This window comes from Bos javanicus, chromosome 13 (genome assembly GCF_032452875.1).
Source record: "Bos javanicus breed banteng chromosome 13, ARS-OSU_banteng_1.0, whole genome shotgun sequence".
NCBI lineage: Eukaryota > Metazoa > Chordata > Mammalia > Artiodactyla > Bovidae > Bos > Bos javanicus.
The window spans coordinates 38324840-38343726 of record NC_083880.1 but is presented as its reverse complement, the minus strand read 5'-3'; the positions used below and the strand labels follow the sequence as shown (position 1 = coordinate 38343726).

The window sequence follows — 18887 nt, the reverse complement described above, 5'->3', positions numbered from 1 at the left end:
CATCTAACCAGCTGGAGTATTGACAGACCCTGTAAGTCACTGCCCTGCCCTGCACCCCCTCTGGTCACTGTCACCTTACCTCCGAGAGGCACTGTTAGCCTGACTTCCGGCAGCATCACTGACTGTTGTCTGGCTTTGAATGTGATGAAAGTGGAATCAATAGAGGATGCTCTCTGGGGTTTGGCTTTAATACTTTCATTTCAGTCCTGAACACGAGAGAACCTGTAAAAGTTTGACCTCTGTGTGGCCAGGCTGACACCTTGGGTTGAGGCAGGAAGAATACTTAGGGAGTGGCCGGTGGTAGGGTAATTGTTGCTGCTGCTGCTGCTAAGTCGCTTCAGTCGTGTCCGACTCTGTGCGACCCCATAGACGGCAGCCCACCACGATCCCCCGTCCCTGGGATTCTCCAGGCAAGAACACTGGAGTGGGTTACCATTTCTTTCTCCAGTGCATAAAAGTGAGAAGTGAAAGTGAAGTCGCTCAGTCGTGTCTGACTCTCAGCCACCCCATGGACTGCGGCCCATCAGGGTCCTCTGCCCATGGGATTTTCCAGGCAAGAGTACTGGAGTAGGGTGCTATTGCCTTCTCCAAGGGTAATTGTGGAGGGTCCTAAATAGGGTGAAGGGTCCTGTAGGTGGTAGGTGGTCCTATGAAAGTTGGAGGAATTCTGTGGTTGATGGGGCAGCCCCAGCTATCAGTGGACCCAACAAGTGGCTACAAAGCTGGTCTAACACGCAACTACCCCAAGAGGTTAAGAAACTGGGGACTGGTTGCCCAATCATTTGTCGTTGGCTGTCCGGGAGAGTTCCTCAGCTTTGCATCTTTTTCTGAGCATGTCGTTGAGGGCATGGCCTATTTCTTCTGCAGCTCCTTGCCTGGTGGGTTCTCTGGCCACTCCCTGATCCTGGATCCTGGCCTTTTAGACAAAGTGAAGGGGGCTCGGGGAGCATTGTGGGCTGCTGGTATGGTCAGTTGGAGTAAACATGGAGCTGCCTCATCTGTGACTGAGTTAATTCTCCGTTAGTGGAAATATGAGGGACTGACCACTCTCAGGGAAGAGTTTGCAAGTTGAATCAGTCACATAGTGGTTAAGAAATCCAGATCTGAGCTAGCTGTCTGTGCAGGCTTGTCCAAATTATTTTTTTTTTTTGCTTTAGTTTGTCCATCTCTAAAGTACGAATGGGGTTTTAATACATATCACCTAAGTGATGGCTGTGAGATTTCAGGGCAGTAATGGTGTATAAAGTGCTTTGCACTCTGTAAGCATTTAGTAAATATGAGCTATTAGAGGTGGTAAATGTTGAAATAGTTGGCAGAGTTTTCCTGAGGCCTGAAGACTTACCTCTGTGCTTCCAGAGACCTCAGCCCACATAGAGAGAAAGAACCCAAACCCTGGACTCCCCAAGAAAGCCAGCGGGTGTGCCAGACAGAAGAGAAAGTGGCATCAGGGAGGCTTCTCGGAGGAGGTGTCCTCTTGGTTGAGTCCTGAAAGAGGAGCAAGATTTTTATAGACCTCTAGTGACTGCTAAAGGAGAGGCCGAAAATCCCTGGGATCCCGCAAGCTAGGCGGTACAGCCCTCCCACCAAAAAAAATCGTGAACTATAAAACTACAAAGTGACTTGAATTTTTTTTTTTTCTGTACCATGCAGCATGTGGGATCTTAGTTCCCTGACCAGGGGTTGAACCCTCACCCCCTGCAGTGGAAGAACAGAATCATAACCACAGGACTCCTGGGAAAGTCCAAGTGATTTGCATTTGAGTCTCTATTGGACAGTTCTTAGATCATTGAATCTATAGATAATGATTTTAATTTTTTTAATCATAATTTTAATTCTTAAAGTGACTCCTCCTTAAGCTTCTTAAGGGGCCCAGAGCCAGTTCTAGACCTCTGGTCTTCTGATGCTCAGCCGTGTCCAACTCTTTTCGACCCCATAGACTGTAGCCCACCAGGCTTCTCTGTCCGTGGGATTTCCCAGGTAAGAATACTGGAGTGGGTTGCTATTTCTGCCTCCAGATCTTCCCGACCCAGGGATCGAACACACATCTCCTGCACTGCAGGTAGATTCTTTATGGTGCTTTAACATATTCCTTAATACTTTAACAAAGAGTATTAAGGAAATGTCTGGAACCTGTTTTCCCTGCTCTGATTTATTTTCTGATGGAGACTTGCCTCCAGGTAATGATGAACCAGAGAGAGGAGTCAAGGGCTTGTTGACAAATTAGCTGCTGGCAGATCAACAAAAGGTCACCAGCTGCAGTGATGCTGCTGAGCAGGAGCTGGAGGGACAGACCTGGCCTCCTGGCTCGAGAGGCCTGCCCTGTAAACTCTGAGCTCTACGCCAAAGGGATAATCGGTAAAAAGAGCAAAGACTTGGGGGTCCTCTGACCTTGTAGCTCATGTGAACCACCTCACTAGCTCCAAAGAGCTCAGCAGAATTCTGTGAACTTGGCTTTGTCTTTGGTTGAGACACAGATGCTGGATTTTTGCTCTGGACAGTGACAGGTAAATGTTGAATTTGGACCAGAAGCAAAAATGTGGACCCTGTTTTCCCAAGTACAGTAGCTAGTTCAGTGAAGGTTACGGTTGCTCCTAGTCCAGTTGGGCCAGTCCATGATTAATGTAAAAACTTGCCTAAGATCTCTGGACCCTTGTTTTGAGAATTGGAGGGACAGTGTTGAGAGGTGGACAGAGCTGGGTGGGGTCCAAAGAGCAGGATGAATCCCCTCCCCCCTCATCTCCTTCTTCCCTCTGCAGCCCCGGAGAGAACAGGGTGTCTAAGGAAAGACTCAGAACAGGAGGAAACATCTTGGAAAAGACCCAGGGAAACCGGAGCCTGGAAATGTCTGACCTTAATATCCAAGTAGATGAAAGAAAAGATTAGACTTCTCTTTTGGATATGGCTTCACCAAGGAAAGAGTAGATAGGGGGTGTACAAGTGAGGTGGAGGGTTGGCGGCGGGCGGGGAGCGGGTAGCCACGTGACATCTGACTCCAGGTTGAAAGAAACTGGAATAGAAAGAAGAAGCTCTGTTACCATCTTGTGAAAATATATTGGCAAATGAGTGGCTATTTTCAATCCAGATGGTTTTAGGTTGGGTTCCCTACAAGCAGTTTCTGAGATGGTGATTCTTTTTCTTTTTTTTTTAAAAATAATTACTTTTATTTTTAGTTATTTGGCTGTGCCTTGTCTTAGTTGTGGCATGCAGGATCTTTAGTTCTCTGATCAAGTATTGAACCCGGGCCCCCAGCATTGGGAGCACACAGTCTCAGCCACTGGACCACCAGAGAAGTCCCTGAGATGGTGATTCTTATAAACCGATATATTGAAGGGTGGGCTCTTGGGAGAAGCCTGCAAGGCAGTGGGGAGCTGCACAGTGTAGCAGGAATGTGGCCTTAGCCTGATCCCACCGGGGTCTTGGGTGGGACTGGCTCTACAGGCCTATCCTGCCCCAGGCAAGTGGGGGCCCACTCAAGGGGGTCCAGTCAGGGAACCAAGAGCACTCACTGCATACAGAATAGAGGGGTTTGCTCTGTTTGAGAGGAGTTGACAGGGTCACTGAAGCCAGCATCAGGCTAAAATGAGACAGAGGACAGAGGGGGGGAGAGTGGGGGAGAGCTTTCAAGAAAGGAATGTATATTCAGTTCACAGCCCATGAAAAATGTCATGGGTCTGTTTTTAGAGAATATTCTTTTGGCTTTGTTTGAATCTTTTAGGTTGAACCAGCTGGCCATCCATGGAAGGAGATGGTTTGGGTTTTTGGTGGGGGGAGATCTGTCATTTAGAGTAGAATGTAGCAACCAGCATGGGCCGGACTTGGTACTCACTGTCTCTGCCCTCGATGCCTGGGGACCCTGAGCACCGCTGGCACCTGGGGGCGAGAGGAAATGCTGAGTCACGTCTGCGGAGGTGTCAGGGGTGTGGTCTGGGTGTTGTTCGTCACTTTGACCAGGTGTGCCAGGCTCATCAGACAAATATGGCTTTAATTGAAAGCATTTTGTTTTCCTCATTTGTAAAAGTGACTACTTACTGTGTGAAAGACTCCAGTCGACATAGAAGCTATAAAGGAGAAAGCATAGCTGCTGTAACCAGCTGAAAAGGGCACACATGTCTGGGGTCACCCGCTCAGTTTGTGGGAGGCTCCAGAGCGCGTAACCATGTTGGTTATACCTTTACAACTCTGGCTAGAATAAAAGAGTCAGTTCGAGGTCTTTGTCATTCCTGTGGAAGCTTCTGAGTTCCATGGGGGGAGACTGAGGAATTCAGGTTGGAGGTCACTTAAGGGAATGGGGGGGCTGTTGACCAGAGCAGTTGTGTCTGCCCTGCCCCCACCCCCACCCCAGCCCCCAAGGGGCCCTCTGGCCTTATCTTCCATCTGGGCCACATTAAGAAAGAAAAGCCAGCAAATCCCGTCTTGATTGAAGAGGAGGAAGTGATGGTGTTGTTTGTTTGGAGGCTAAAGGAAAGGAGTGGAGAGATTCGACTGGGAGAAACACAGGCTGGCAGAGGCTTGAGTGGGGTGTGTGGGGGAAGAATAGAGTTACCTCCACCCCTCCCAGCCCGGGGAGCTGAGGAGAAGAACACAGACTCCTTCACTCAACAAGCTTTCCCTTCTTTGATTTTGACTTACTTTTTAGCTACAAAAAATAATATAAAAAGGAAAGAATGAAAGAAAGAAAAAAAAAAGAAGCTTCTTCTCCATACCAAGCCCTATTTCCACTCTTGAAAGCAAAGAAGTCGCTCAGTCATGTCCGAGCCCATGGAGCGTAGTCAGCTGCACTCCTCTGTCCATGGGATTCTCCAGGCAAGAATACTGGAGTGGGTTGCCATTTCCTCCTCCAGGGGATCTTCCCTACCCAGGGATCGAACCCAGGTCTCCCTCACTGCAGGCAGACTCCTGACCATCTTGAGCCACGAGGGAAGCCCCTCCTGAAAGCAAACTACCATTTAATTTATTTCCCCAGAAATTTTTAGTACATACTGCTTTTTCGTGTACTGTCTATCTGGGAGACTGTTTCCTGCCTGCACAGGTGGAGGTGTCTCACTCTGTTGAATGGGTGTCAGAGCGTTTCTCATTGTGAGATGATGATGTAATTTCAAATATGGAGGCATTGTCTTCCTTTTTCTTGCTCCAAATGTAACACTGTCTTTAATTTTCAGGTTTTTTTTTCCTTTCCTCCCTTCCCTATTTCTTTTGTTTCTCACCTTCTCTTCTAATTTTAGAGAACACAATCACAAATCTTATATATCCTTTGCCTCCTTGTGTTAGTCTTCCTGTAGATAATGTCCCTGAAGCTGGCTGAAGGGTAGACCACTTCCGATGTTTATGGGCATGGTCACATTGCCTCTCGCGGATGTCGCCCTAAATGCCCATTCCCACAAGGAGGCCTGAAGAGAGCTTTTCAAGGAAGCCCACTTTTGAATACAGTTCAGTAAAGAAGACTCAGATACAGCAAGCAGAACAAAACAGATATTGCCAGTAACAAAGACTTTTCTTTGGGGATATGTGAGATGAAGGTTGATTTGGCAGTAGAAATAGAACATTTGAAAAGAAGGAACCCTTTGTTATAACCCACACACAGTATTTTCTGGACTAGGTGATACAGGCCCACAGCACCGCACTGAAAGTGGCTAGGGAAGGAAGTCTGTTCCTGCCTGTCTCCACCAGCTGCCTAGGGACCACATTTTATTATTATTTTATATATATTGCCGTGCCACGTGGCATACAGGATCTTTGTTCCCCAGCTAGGGATCGAACCCAGGCCCCATGCCGTGGAAACATGGAGTCCTAACCACTGGACTACCAGTGAAGTCTCTAGGGACCACATTTTAAAATGTTATCCTTTTTTAAAATTTTTGATTTTTTTATAATTATTTTAATGTTTTTTAAAAAATTTCATCACATGTCTGTTCCATAATGCTTTTTAACAAATGCGTTATTTTTTTTTCCCATCACTAACATGCTTTTATTTTTGTCATTGACAAATGATACTGTGATTGAATCATTGCTTTGGCTCCTTAAATATTACTTAGGTGTACATTAAAAATATATGTCTACATTTAAGAAATGTAACACATTAAAGAAGTCCTCTTTAAATATTGTTGTTGTTTTATCACTAAGTCGTGTCTGACTCTTTTGTGAGTAGGAAATTGCAACCCACTCCAGTATTCTTGCTTGGAAAATCCCATGGACAGAGGAGCCTGGCAGGCTACAGTCCATGGGGTCCCAAAAAAGACACGACTTAGCAACTAAACAACAAGAAATTCTAAAGAGTGCCTTTGTATTCTTTTGACCTGGATTGTAGGCACTTGAGACTGCATCCCCTTGAGTATTTACTGTGTGCTGGATCCTGGCTCATAAGATCTCAGTTACTCCTCAGAGCAGCCTTACAAGGGGGTATTAATTATTGTCCCCATTTTACAGGTGAGGAAACTGAGGCATGGACTGGGTTGATGAGTGGCTGATGGGTAATTCCAGTGGCCTTGGACTCTGTTACTGTCTAGGTGTCAGGGATGGTGTCTCTCAGTTCTGGAACCCCACTCCCAGCACAGACACGATTAGCCATTGTTCAAGAGCACTCATGTCCAAGACAGGGAGACCTTGGCACTGGTCTCCCTCACCTGGGCTCCTTTCTGGCCATCTTCTTTGCCGATCTCTGAGTCTGTAGGGGAAAGGAAGACTCCAGGAGGCAGGAACTTGTTCCCAAGCCCAGAGTCCCCAAGCGGCAGCTGCTGTGTGACAAGGTCTGCTTGCTCCAGGGAGTGAGGGGTGAATGTGGTGATGGGGTGGGGGGAGCAGGTTTGCAGAAGTCAGAATTAACTGCAGTAACAAGGTGTGGGGGCCTTCTGTCTCCCCCTCCCCACCTCTGTTGTCCACACGATGCAGGGTTCCAATACCCTCTCGCCCTTGCCATCCAGTCTGTGCTGTGTGCGGTGCCCGTACAATTCAGCTGAGCAGCTGGATGAAGAGAGGAAGGAGATGTGACTGCATGTAGACTTGTCTGAGGGGAAGGGCTCGGGACAAGCAGTGCAGCCCCATCTACCCCCCTTCTCAGGCCACCGTGGGGTGGGGACCTCCAGGAGTAGGGTGGGAAAAGCACCCACTTCCAGAATCCAGGAGTCATTGCTCCAGGTTAAAGCTGGTGGAAGTGTGCTGGTTTCCCCACTGGCTGACTTTGGATGTTTTAAAATAGTCGCGGGCTGTTTCCGATCCCTCCTGAAAGGAGCAGCTGGTCTCTGGGTGAATTTGTCTTGATGAGCTTCGGGTTTGAAATCAGGGTGATTCTTGATTGGCCAGAGGTGGTAGAAGCCAGCTGCCATGTGGGCCCAGAGGCCTGGGTAACACAAAGCCCCTTGTGGCCCAAACATGCAACCTACGTGGTGTATTCCTTTGGGACAGGTCTCATCATAGCCCTCACGTTTGTAGAAAACTAGCCCCCAAGATGTGACTGACCTCTCTTTTCCTGCGCCAGTAGGGTTCATTCATTCATTCATTGAAAAGTGATTTGACAGGGACAGTGTTGCTCAGTTGTGTCTGACTCTTAGCGGCCCCATACTGTAGCCCGCCAGGCTCCGCTGTCCATGGGATTCTCCAGGCAAGAATACAGGAGTGGGTTGCCATTTCCTCCGCCAGGGGATCTTCCTTTCTTTTCCTGGGCCAGGAGGGTTCATTCATTCAAAAATGGTTTACTGAGCACCTATTATGTGCCAAGTGCTGAGCATTATAATGAAGTTTCTTTTGGCAGTTTTTCTGGAACCAGCAGAATATAATACAGGCCTGCCTTCTGCTTGGGTGGGCTGGAGGAACACCCCACCACAACACTGAGCTGATGGGGTTTTTTTCACACTGAGTGTAGAGGCAATGATGGAGGCTTCTGGATGTGGAAGAATAGTGGAAGCCATTCAGTTTGTTCAGGTGGTTGAATGAGGGTGGGAAGTTTTTTTTTTTTTCCATTTTGACTTCCTTTATCATCTGTGTAACTTCATAAACAGATATAGCTCTCCAGGAAGCACCAGTAAGGCACTGGGGACTTGTAACCTTGAGGAAAAGACTGGGGTGCATGTCTGCCTCAGACACCCCAAGTGCTGTCCTATGGCTTCATCTGGCATTGCTTCAGACCTCAGCATAAGTAGCCTTAGCATCACCTGGGAACCAGCTAGAAAATACAGGTTCTTTGCCCTACCCCAGAACCAGGATCACCAGTGAGGGTGGGGGGCCTGGAATCTGTGTTTTGACAAGCCCTCTATTTAGGTGATTCTGTTTTGGACTCAAATTTGAGAACCACTGCTTTCACTTGAATTAGGAGGTCTAGGGTGGGGGCTCGAGGCTCTGCACTTCCAACTAGCTCTTAGGTGATGTGATGTGGGGTGGACCACACCTTAGTACCAGGTTGTACAAGGCAAGGGCGTGGGCTGCAGCAGTGCTTCCTTAATCTCTATAGTCTTTAAAAGATGGGATTTGGGTGCAGCTGAACAACAAAACACTGGTGCTGCTAAAAAGGGATGAAATCAGGCTGTAAACACTACCATGGTAAACTCTCCAGGACTATTTACTTATTTTTATTTTTTACTGAAGTATAGTTGTTGTATAACATTGTATTAATTTCTGTTGTATAGCAAAGTGACTCAGTTATACATATATGTTCTTTTTTGGGGCTTCCCTTGTGGCTCAGATGGTAAAGAATCTGCCTGCAATTCAGGGGTCCTGGGTTCGATCCCTGGGTTGAGAAGATCTCCTGGAGAAGGAAATGGCAACCTACTCCAGTATTCTTGCCTAGAGAATCCATGGACAGAGGAGCCTAGTGGGCTACAGTCCGTGGGGTTGCAGAGTCAGATACAACTGAGGGACTTTAACTGTATGTTCTTTTTAGATTCCACATATAAGTGATATCATATGATATTTGTCTTTGTCTGACTTATTTCACTTACTGTGAACATCTCTACTTGCATCCATGTTGCTGCAAATGACATTCATTATTTCATTCTTTCTAACAGCTGAGTAGTATTCCATTGTATATATGCACCACATCTTTAGCCATTCATGTGTTGATGGATATTTAGGTTGCTTCCGTATCTTGACTATTGTAAATAGTGCTGCTGTGAACATTGGGGTGCCTGCCTTTTTCTGAATTATAGTTTTGTCTGAATATATGCCCGGGGGTGGGATTGCTGGGTCATATGGTAACTCTATTTTAGTTTTTTGAGGAACCTCCATACTGTTCTCCATAGTGGCACCAATTTACATTCCCACCATTAGTGTAGAAGGGTTCCCCTTTCTCCACACCCTCTGTAGCATTTATTTGTTGACTTTTTAATGATTGCCATTCTGACTGGTACCCTAGGAATATTGTTAAGCAAAAAAAGTAGATTTTGAAGATATCTTTTAATAGTTTGCTTCCATTAAAGCTAGGATAGTAAAATCGTAATAAATTTCATTGTTGTATAAGTCAAATAAGCATTTTAGACTGTGAATTTTAATTTTTACTATTTTTTAAGCAACTCAAACAATTTTTTCTTCTTTTGGCTGCACCATGGAGCATGCAGGATCCTAGTTCCCCTACCTGAGATCAAACCCATGTCCCCTGTGGTGGAAGTGCGAGTCCTAACCACTGTACCAACCAGGAAGTCCTTGAAAATACCTATCTTGATTGATGGTTTTGCATACTCTTAAATTTTGAGCCTAAAGCTCTGGGGATTCCTGTGGGAAATGGTCCTCCTGGCCACCAGGCCCTGAGATGGTCTAACTACTTGCAGCCTCCTCTCTGCTCCATGGACCTCTCTGGACTTCTAGAAGCTCCATCTCACCCAGTGGGGTACCCATGGGGGTGTGGGGGTGACTGTCATTTGATTGCTGAGCTTCTTGCTCTGTATGGTACCTGTGGCTTCTCCAGCCAGGAGGCAGGCCCCACTGATAGTAGACCAGATTTAAAGTCAGCATGAGATCTAGGTTGGAGATGCTTTCCTGACTGTAGCTAATGCCATCAGTGCCCTGCCCCTGCCCCTGTCCCTTGTCACTTCTGAGCACATCTGTCCACATCGAAGCTGACCACTGCGGGCGTTCTTGCTGGAGGCCTCCCACCCCCACCTCCAGGCAGGTGGGACCTGCTGGGGAGAAAGAGCCCCACCCACCAAGGGCGCTCTCCAGGGTACTGCCTGAGCAGAGGGACAAAGACCCCAGCTCCCGAGGGGCAGGGTGACTCGGAGGTGTGTGTGCTTCTCTGTCCCGTACCTTGCTTGACCAGTTGAACCCTGGTTGCCCACTGACTGGATGACTCCCCGCCCACAACCTTGTCATCTTCTCCCTCCCCTGAAGGTGGGGAGTCACCTCACACTGTTCCTGGGGTCTCCCTTCCTGGAGGCACCTTCCAAATACCTCCTTTTCCAGGAAAACCCAAACTAAAATAAAAGCATGATTTACTCTGCCCACTCTGAAACCCAAACATTAAGGCAGGCAAGTGAGAAGATTAGAGCACCTCCTCTTAAAGCCAGGTGGTAGAGTTTTGCTGTTTGCATCTGTTTTTATTATGTTTGCTCTGTGGATAATTTTGTCTCCTGCCTTAACCATTTTCCTCATATTCTTCATCCTTGGTTATGGTGATCCTTTTTTTCTCCCTATTTCCCCAACCCGGGAGCCCCTGACAAGTATGTTTCTCTTGTTTCTCGGAGGAGTTGGACTTTACTGCATCTGAGTGACACCACACACTATTTGTCTTCCTCTGTTTGGCTCGTCTCACTGAACATAAGGTCCTCAAGGTGCATCCACATTGTTGCAAATGGCAGGATCTCCTCCTTTGTCCTGGCTGAATGATACTCCATTGCAGATATGTGCCACATCTCCTTTATCCATTCATTTGTTGAGGGGCACTTAGGTTGTTTCCACGTCTTGGCTGTTGTGAATAAAGCTACAGTGAACACGGGTGTGGAGATAGCTTTCTGAGATCCTGTTTTCATTTTCTTTGGATAAATACGGATAGTGGGATTCCTGGATCATACGGAAGGTCTGTCTTTAAGTTTTCAAGGAACCTCCACCTTGTTCTCCACAGTGGCTGCACCAATCTACATTCCCACCAACAGTGCATGAGGGTGCCCTTTTCTCCACACCTTCTCCAGCATTTGTTACCTCTTGTCTTGTTGATAATAGACATTCTGACAGGTGTGAGGTGATTTCTCCTACCTTGTTCAATTGCTAGGTCATGTCTGACTCTTTGTGACCCCAAGGACTGCAGCATGCCAGCCTCATCTGTCCTCCACTATCTCCTAGAGTTAGTTCAAACTCATATCCTTTGAGTTGGTGATGCTATCTAACCATCTAATCCTCTGCTCCCACTTCTCCTTTTGCCTTCAATCTTTCCCAGCATCAGGGTCTTTTCCAATGAGTTGGCTCTCCTAACCTGTGTGGTGGCAATTTGCACTTTTCTGATGATTGGTGGTGCTGGGCATCTTCCCTTGTGTCTCTCAGCCCTTCGTATGTCTTCTTTGGAAAAATGCCTATTCAGTTCCTTTGCATGTTTTTTGAATCATTTGGGGGTTTTTTTGCCATTGGGTTGTATGGGATGACTTTTAATGGCCTCATAGGTGGGAGGCTCTGGCTTGGCCTTGACCCACAGTTCTGTGTCTGCCCCTCGCCCCTGCAGGCATTCGCCCCTATAAGTGTGACGTCTGCCACAAAGCCTTCACCCAGCGCTGCTCCTTGGAGTCCCACCTGAAGAAGATCCACGGGGTGCAGCAGCAGTACGCCTATAAGCAGCGCCGGGATAAGCTGTATGTCTGCGAGGACTGCGGCTACACGGGCCCCACCCAGGAGGACCTGTACCTGCACGTGAACGGTGCCCACCCGGGCAGCGCGTTCCTCAAAAAGACATCCAAGAAACTGGCAGCTCTCTTGCAAAACAAGATGACGTCCTCGCTCCAGGGAAACGCCAACCTGAGCGAGGAGGAGGAGAAGTAGGAGAGGGCCGTGGACACCAACTCTGCCACATGTCCTCGGATTCCTGGTCTTGGAGGTCCCCTGCCCCATGTGGTATTCCAGAGTCCAAGTGGTCCATTCATCTCTCTGTCCTGGGGGCCTCACTGGGGGCTCCATGCCAATGCTGTCATTGATAACAGTGGCATCAGGCCTCTGTCACCTGAGCCCTCAGGAACGCTATCACAGTAATGGAAGCTTGTGGAGAGCTGTGATCACCGTCTGGGTCTAGTTTTCATTTTTATTTTGTTTTTAGGATTTTCACACATGGAGGTAGGGGTGTTCTGAGAGAGACACCCTTGGAGAGATTGATATGGTGCCTTGAAATAAAAGTACTTCCACTTGAAATGCTACTCCAGCAAGGCAAACGAATTCTGTTATTCTGAAAGCGTTGGCCGGAATTATTCTAATAAAGGGAACATCCTTGTGGAATTATCCGGCTCAGAATGCAACAGGAGAGTGCTGACCTGGTGCTCCCTGTCCAGGGCTTATCGTGGGACCTTCGACTTGAGGTTGTTTGGGGGTCGATGTTTTGTACTGGTAGGTGGGTTTGAAGAAGCGAATCTTGAGCACTGGGTAAAGGTAAACACATGCCTGGTGAGCTGGGCAGAGACGCTGGGCTCGGCTTGCACGGGCTCACAGACACTCTTGGTGCCAGGGTGTTCCGGTGGAGATGCTCTGGCCTCCAGGGCCAGGCCTGAGGGCTGAAGGCCATTGTCCACCCTCTTTGAGTCTAGCACTGGGGGCCAGGCTGGAGCATGAGGAGCCCCGGAGCATACTTAGCGCCCTTGAGTGATGGTGGGGTGGGGGGGGGGACAATGGTAGCATCAGTATCTCCCTCACGCCCTGTGAGTGTTGAGCGCAGTGACCTTCAGCCACCTGCACATCCTCACCTGGGACGTTAGCGAGAAAGTCGGCCTGAGACTGAGATGGAGCAAAAGGGAAGCTGGCAGGGAGGGAGTGTGGGGTGGTTTTCAGGATCCCCCCATGCCTGGAGGGGTGGGAAGAAGGACCCAGATCTCCCCAGAGCCACTGTGGTGGGAGAGGTCTACCCCAGTCCCAGGAGCTGCCGGAACCAGGCAGGAGGGCTGATCCACAGCACCTCGCTGCCCCTTGACCCCTAGGCGCTGGGTGAGTGCACTGGTTCATTCCCCCTCTGGAAAGTTCAGAAAACCTTGGCTTTGGGGCTGGTCTGGGAACATTCTGATGGCATGGTTGTTTTCTTCTTTCCTCCCTGCCCACATCATCCTCCCCTTCTTCCCTCCCTCGTCGCTTCCACCTTCTCTCCCCCACTTCCTCCCCCCGCCCCCAACACTGTGGTCAGGCTTCAGGTTACAGTCTGGTTTAAGTGGTACATCCTATAACTCAACACTTCTCTGTAGAGTCAGCAGCACTTTTCTTCAGAAGGAAGGAGGAAATAAATTCTCTTTTCACACCTATGATGCACCAGGCACCAAGCCAAGCATGACGTTCTCTGGTCGCTCCTATAGGGTCAGCATCTCTGTGCCTGGAGCTGCGGTTGGAACTGGCTGCTGGAGGAAGGGTCCAGGGATCCTAAATCTGGTTAGAACTCCTCTCCCCACCTCACCCCACCCTCCCTTCAGAAAGGAAAGACAAGGCCTCAGGTTCAACATTGGCTGCACCTGAGGCTGGCGTGAGACGAAGGCAGGCTTTGGGGGATCCTCACCACCTGTGTCACCGCCCCGGGGCAGTGGTGAAGGGTAGACGGCACTGCGGGGCCACGTGGGTCCTGGGACCTACGGCGGCGTGTGGGGTGGGGTGGGGTGATTGCCAGGTGCAGCCTCCTGGGACAGAGCCAGTGCTGAGGGCTCAACCCTGGCTCCAATGGGCGAGTGACGTTGGGTCTCAGCACTTGACCCAGGAGAGAGAAGCCAGGAGGCGGCTGGTTCTTTTTCCTCGGTTATCTGACATTCCTGTAAAGGAATACCTAAGTGACTCTGGACCAGCTGCCCTGTGGTCGGTTTTGCACAAGGAATTGTGAACTAGCTGATGTGGTGTTCTCTTTAGGGTCAGATTTTTATTAAACAGAACTCTTCTGGTTGCAAGTGACAAAAAGTCAATTTAAAATGACTTTAATGGAGAAAAAGAATGTATTAGCTGTAACGTCTGGGGTTTTTCCAGCTTCAGGGGTGGCTGGGCCTGGGTGCTTAAATCATTTGATCCTGTATCTTTTTTTCTTTTATCCAGTTTTCCTCCAGGTGGCTTCTTTCTCAGGCAGGTTCGAATGGGGGCTGGATGACCATTCACTGTTCCGGACGGGGCTTTATCCTGGGCTGATGCTTCTTGTCTCTGATTGGCCCAGTTTCTCTCTCATCACTGCCTCCCCTTGACCCCAGCCAATTACTATGCTCTGTGCCCAGGCCTGACCTGGGGCTCCTGCCTCCTCTGAAGCAGGGCTGAGAGGGCAGGCTGACTACACCTCTGGCCTAGGAGAGGTCTGAGTGCGTCCCCAGCAGGAAAGCAGGGTTCTTTGACCAGAGAGGACATGGATATTGGGCAGGTGTACCAGCTAAGACAGGGCACAGCTGTGGGAACAAAGATTCCCAGCACGTGATGTGGCTTAAAGCAGGATGTTTCCTCCTCACCTGGTGGCTCTGGGTTGGCAGGTAGCTCACCTCCATGCCATTACTTAGGCACCCGGACTTCCCGTGCCTGCCGCTCTGGTTCCTTGTCAATATGTGCTTCATAGGAGCTGAGTGTCTGGGTTTCGGCCAGTAAGAGAATTGTCGCAGTTTGGTTTCCTCCAGAAGCTGCTTCTGAGGTAAGAGTTCAAGGTCAAGTTGCTGGCTTAGGAGGTGATCCCAGAAAAGAACAGATGTAGGGTGTGGGGGAGTGGGACAGGAGAAGGAAGACAATACAGGGACCATAACTAGGAAAGTTGGGCTTCCCCAGGTGGCACAGTGACAAAGAATCCGCCTGCCAATGCAGGGGATGCGGGTTTGATCCCTGAGTTTAAGATTCCCTGGAGAAGGAAATGGCAACCCACTCCAATATTCTTGCCTGGGGAATCCCCTGGACAGAGAAGCCTGATGGGCTACAGTCCATGGGGTCGCAACGAGGGGGACATGACTTAGCGACTGAGCATACACAAACAAATACAACCAGGAAAGTTACTGGTGGGCAGTCAATCCCAGCGGGGGGTCCCTGGGAGGCAGTTGCCCACAGGAGGGGCACAGCAAGCCATTGTCCACTGGCTCTGCATGCCTGGGGTTTGGTTGAGGATGCTGGCATGGGAGCATTCATTTCTGGGCCTTTCCATCTTGCCCTGTGCACTGACCAGGCATGCCTCAAGTGCCAAGAAAACCCCTCAGGCAGAGCCCGAGGGCTTGGCCGTGAGCAATGTTAATACACCAAGTACAGCAAATGCTGAGGGGACATGGATGGGGCGGCACTGGGTCTGGTTCAGGTGTGGACAGGTCCCACCCACCCTCTGAATCGGCTGGCCAGAAATGGCACATAGCCCTTTCAGTCATATTCCAGGGTGAGGACTTTGCCATGTTGGGGTGGGGGCGGGGGAGGGAACACATGTTCTCAGCCACGGGCTCTCGTAGGCCAGGGCAGAGGGGACAGATCACAGGAGCAGCTTGTAGATTCTGCCTCCGCAGGCAAAACCAGCTGACGACCACCCAAGCCTCTGTCCCCTCCTCCCACCCGTTTGCTTGTCCTCCTCTCAGCCAATTGTCAGGAAATCCCGCTACAGCATCCAGGATCAGGATTTAGGGCCCTGGTTCTCAGGTTGGCAGCCCTGGAAACTTAAGTCCAGAGTGGTGAGGATGGATATGGATGAACTTTTGTTATCTTCTGCCCTCATCGGAATCCATCCGTTAGCCTGTACGAAGTCAGGCTAGGTCAGGAAGTTCTCTTCTGTTGGTTGATCTTTGGTCAGCACGGAGAATGGAAACGAATTCTTGTGCTCGTCAGAAGTGCCTCCTGGTGGTTTGTTTTGGAAAGAGGGATCTGTTATCACCCGTGTGCTGTATGTGCTTGATGTCCTAGGTTGGGTTCCTTGAAGCAGAGCCTGAGACCGGGAATCGAGGACATGTGGTTTACTGGGGGAGGCTCTCAAGAGAAACCGGGAAGGAGGTGAGGGCTGCCGGGTACAACAGAGAGAAACCAGGCGAGGATGTGGGTGCAGCTGGAGTCTAGCCGCAGCCTGATCTCAGGAGCCACAGACGGAGTCTCATCTTGAGGCCGAGGGAGGCTGTTGGCCGTGGCTTGTCTCTGGGAGGTGGTGGGGAGGCAGGACCATCGGGCTGTTAAGCAGCCCACACTCTTGGCATCCAGGGGTGGTTCACGTGGCAGTTTCCAAGGTGAGGGAGGGAGAGATCATAGGAATGGATTCTTAGCTGTGAAACCGATTGAGGTCCAATATTTACGTTTTGATAAGGGACTTCTTTTGGAGCTAAAGGAGTGAATCACTTATTGCAAATTATCTTGTGTTTGGGAGAGAAAAAATAGTTTTAAATGTATGCAAAGACAAGTCCTTCCTCCATACGTGTCTCTCATCTGCCAAGCCTCTCCTCTACCATCCATCATGATCAACCACTGTTAGCTTCTTGGGAACCTTCTGGAGTTTCTTTACTCCTATAGAAGCAAATATGAACATATGTGTCCTTGTTCTCTACCGTTGTTTTTTAAAATTAACATATAGCATCATGCATACTCTTTGGAACCCTGCGTTTTTCTTTTTTTCTTTATTTTTTATTGAAGTATAGTTAAATTACAGTGTTGTGTTAGTTTCTGGTGTACAGCAAAGTGATTTACTTACACATATACATATTCTTTTTCGTATTCTTTTCCATTACAGTTTATTAAGAGATTGAATATAGTAACCCGTGCTATATAATAGGAACTTGTTGTTTCTGTTTTATATATAATAGTTTGTATCTGCTAATCTCAAACTCCTAATTTATCCCTCTCCCCACCCCTATACTTTTCTTCTAATAATACATCTCATAGCTCTTACCATAATAGTACAAAAAAGAAACCTCATTCTCCTTTATGCTGCTGCTGCTGCTAAGTCGCTTCAGTCGTGTCTGACTCTGTGTGATCCCATAGATGGCAGCCCACCAGGCTCCTCCGTCACTGGGATTCTCCAAGCAAGAATACTGGAGTGGGTTGCCATTTCCTTCTCCAATGCATGAAAGTGAAGTCACTCGGTTGTGTCCAACTCCTAGGGACTCCATAGACGGCAGCCTACCAGGCTCCTCCGTCCATGGGATTTTCCAGGCAAGAGTACTAGAGTGGGTTGCCATTGCCTGCTCTGAATTCTCCTTTATAGCTCCCTGCTATTGTATCCTGTGGATACACTACTAACTTCTACTGATGGGCATTTATGTTGTTTCCAATATTTTGCTACTATGAAGAATGCTACAGTGAGTAACTTTGTACATTTGTCATTTCACATATGTGCAGACATACCTGTAGGATAAATTCCCAGAAATGCAGTTTTTAGGGCTAAGGATAGACCATCCATAGCATTGACCAATATGGCCCAATTCCCCAACACAGAGATATACCAATTTGATTAGCAGTCTCACAAAGTGTGAGATTGCCCTCTCCTCACACCCTACCGACCTTGTTTTGCCATGGTTTGGGATTTGGACCAAGCTGATAGGGGACAAATAGTTTCTCAGTGTAATTTGGTTTGTTGTTATTGTTCAGTCACTAAATCTTGTCCAACTATTTGTAGCCACATGGACTACAGCACGCCAGGCCTCCCTGTCCCTCACTGTCTCCTGGAGTTTGCCCAAGTTCAAGTCCACTGAGTCAGTGCTGCTATCTAACCATCTCATCCTCTGCTGCCCCCTTTTCCTTTTGACTTCAATGTTTCCCACTATCAGGATCTTTTCCAGTGAGTTGGTTCTTCCCATCAGGTGGACGAAGTATCAGAGCTTCAGCATCAGTCCTTCCAGTGAATATTCAGGGCTGATTTCCTTTAGGATTGACTGGTTTGATCTTGCTATCTAAGGGACTCTCAAGAGTCTAGCACCACAATTTGAAAGTATCAATTCTTTGGTGCTCAGCCTTCTTTATGGTGCAATTCTCACATGTTTTGTTTCACATTTTTCTTATTCTGTGTGAGAGAAAGAGGTTGCATGCTTTTCATTTGATTAAGGCCTGTTTGTAGTTCCTTTCCCCATGAACTGCCTGAATGCCCATTTTTCTGTTGGGATGTTGGCCTTTTTTTCTGTCCAACCAGTAGAAATTTGTTTGTTTGCTGGTTTTCTCCCAGATCATCATTCATCTTTCAATTTTGCTCATGCTGGCTTTTCTTGGCCAAGCAGAAGTTTTGTGATGTTTCTGTAGTTTGAATTGATCCATCTTTTTCTTTTATGGCTGCTGGAGTGTGAATCGTAGTTAGAAAGGCCTTTCTACTCTAAGGTTGTATCGGAATTCTGTCATGCTTTTTTCTAGGACTTTAATGGTTTCATTTTATTGCGTATAAATCTTTGATCCGTTTGGACTGTTTCCTGGTGTATAGTGGGAGGTATGGATCCAACTTTATCATTTTCCAGATGGCTGACAAGAGATATTTTTTAACAGGGAGCTGGTCCAAAACACACCAGAGAACGCTGTCTTCAGGAAAAGGTCTTATGCCTAGGCAGAAGGTATTGCGAATTATAGTGAGGAGCAGTTTTCTTTAATTAGCAGAGATTCATGTGTTCAACGAATATTGACTGAGTGCCCACTGTGCGTGCGGTACTAAATACCGAGGCTGGAAGAAATGGACTCAAGTCCTTGCCCTCCAGGAGTACTGTCTCTCTTGGGGGAAGACAGATGAGAAATAAGCAATAAACATATACTTTTTGGGGGGCCACGCTGTGTGGCTTGTGGGATCCTAGTTCCTGGACCAGGGATTGAACCCAGGCCTATGGCAGTGAAAATGCCAAGCCCTAATCACT

The 18887-nt window shown here is 48.3% G+C and overlaps 1 protein-coding gene across 5 annotated transcripts in view; it reads left to right on the top strand.

Annotated features, from left to right (window-relative positions):
* OVOL2 (ovo like zinc finger 2) overlaps positions 1 to 12314 on the top strand; it is a 30597-nt gene extending 18283 nt beyond the window's left edge. For all 5 annotated transcript variants that reach the window (XM_061436320.1, XM_061436319.1, XM_061436318.1 and 2 more), the window contains one exon: positions 11633 to 12314. In XM_061436320.1, the coding sequence (XP_061292304.1) occupies positions 11633 to 11946 (314 nt within the window). In that variant the 3' untranslated portion in view covers positions 11947 to 12314. The remainder of the gene's footprint in view (positions 1 to 11632) is intronic.
* The last annotated feature ends 6573 nt before the right edge of the window (positions 12315 to 18887 follow it).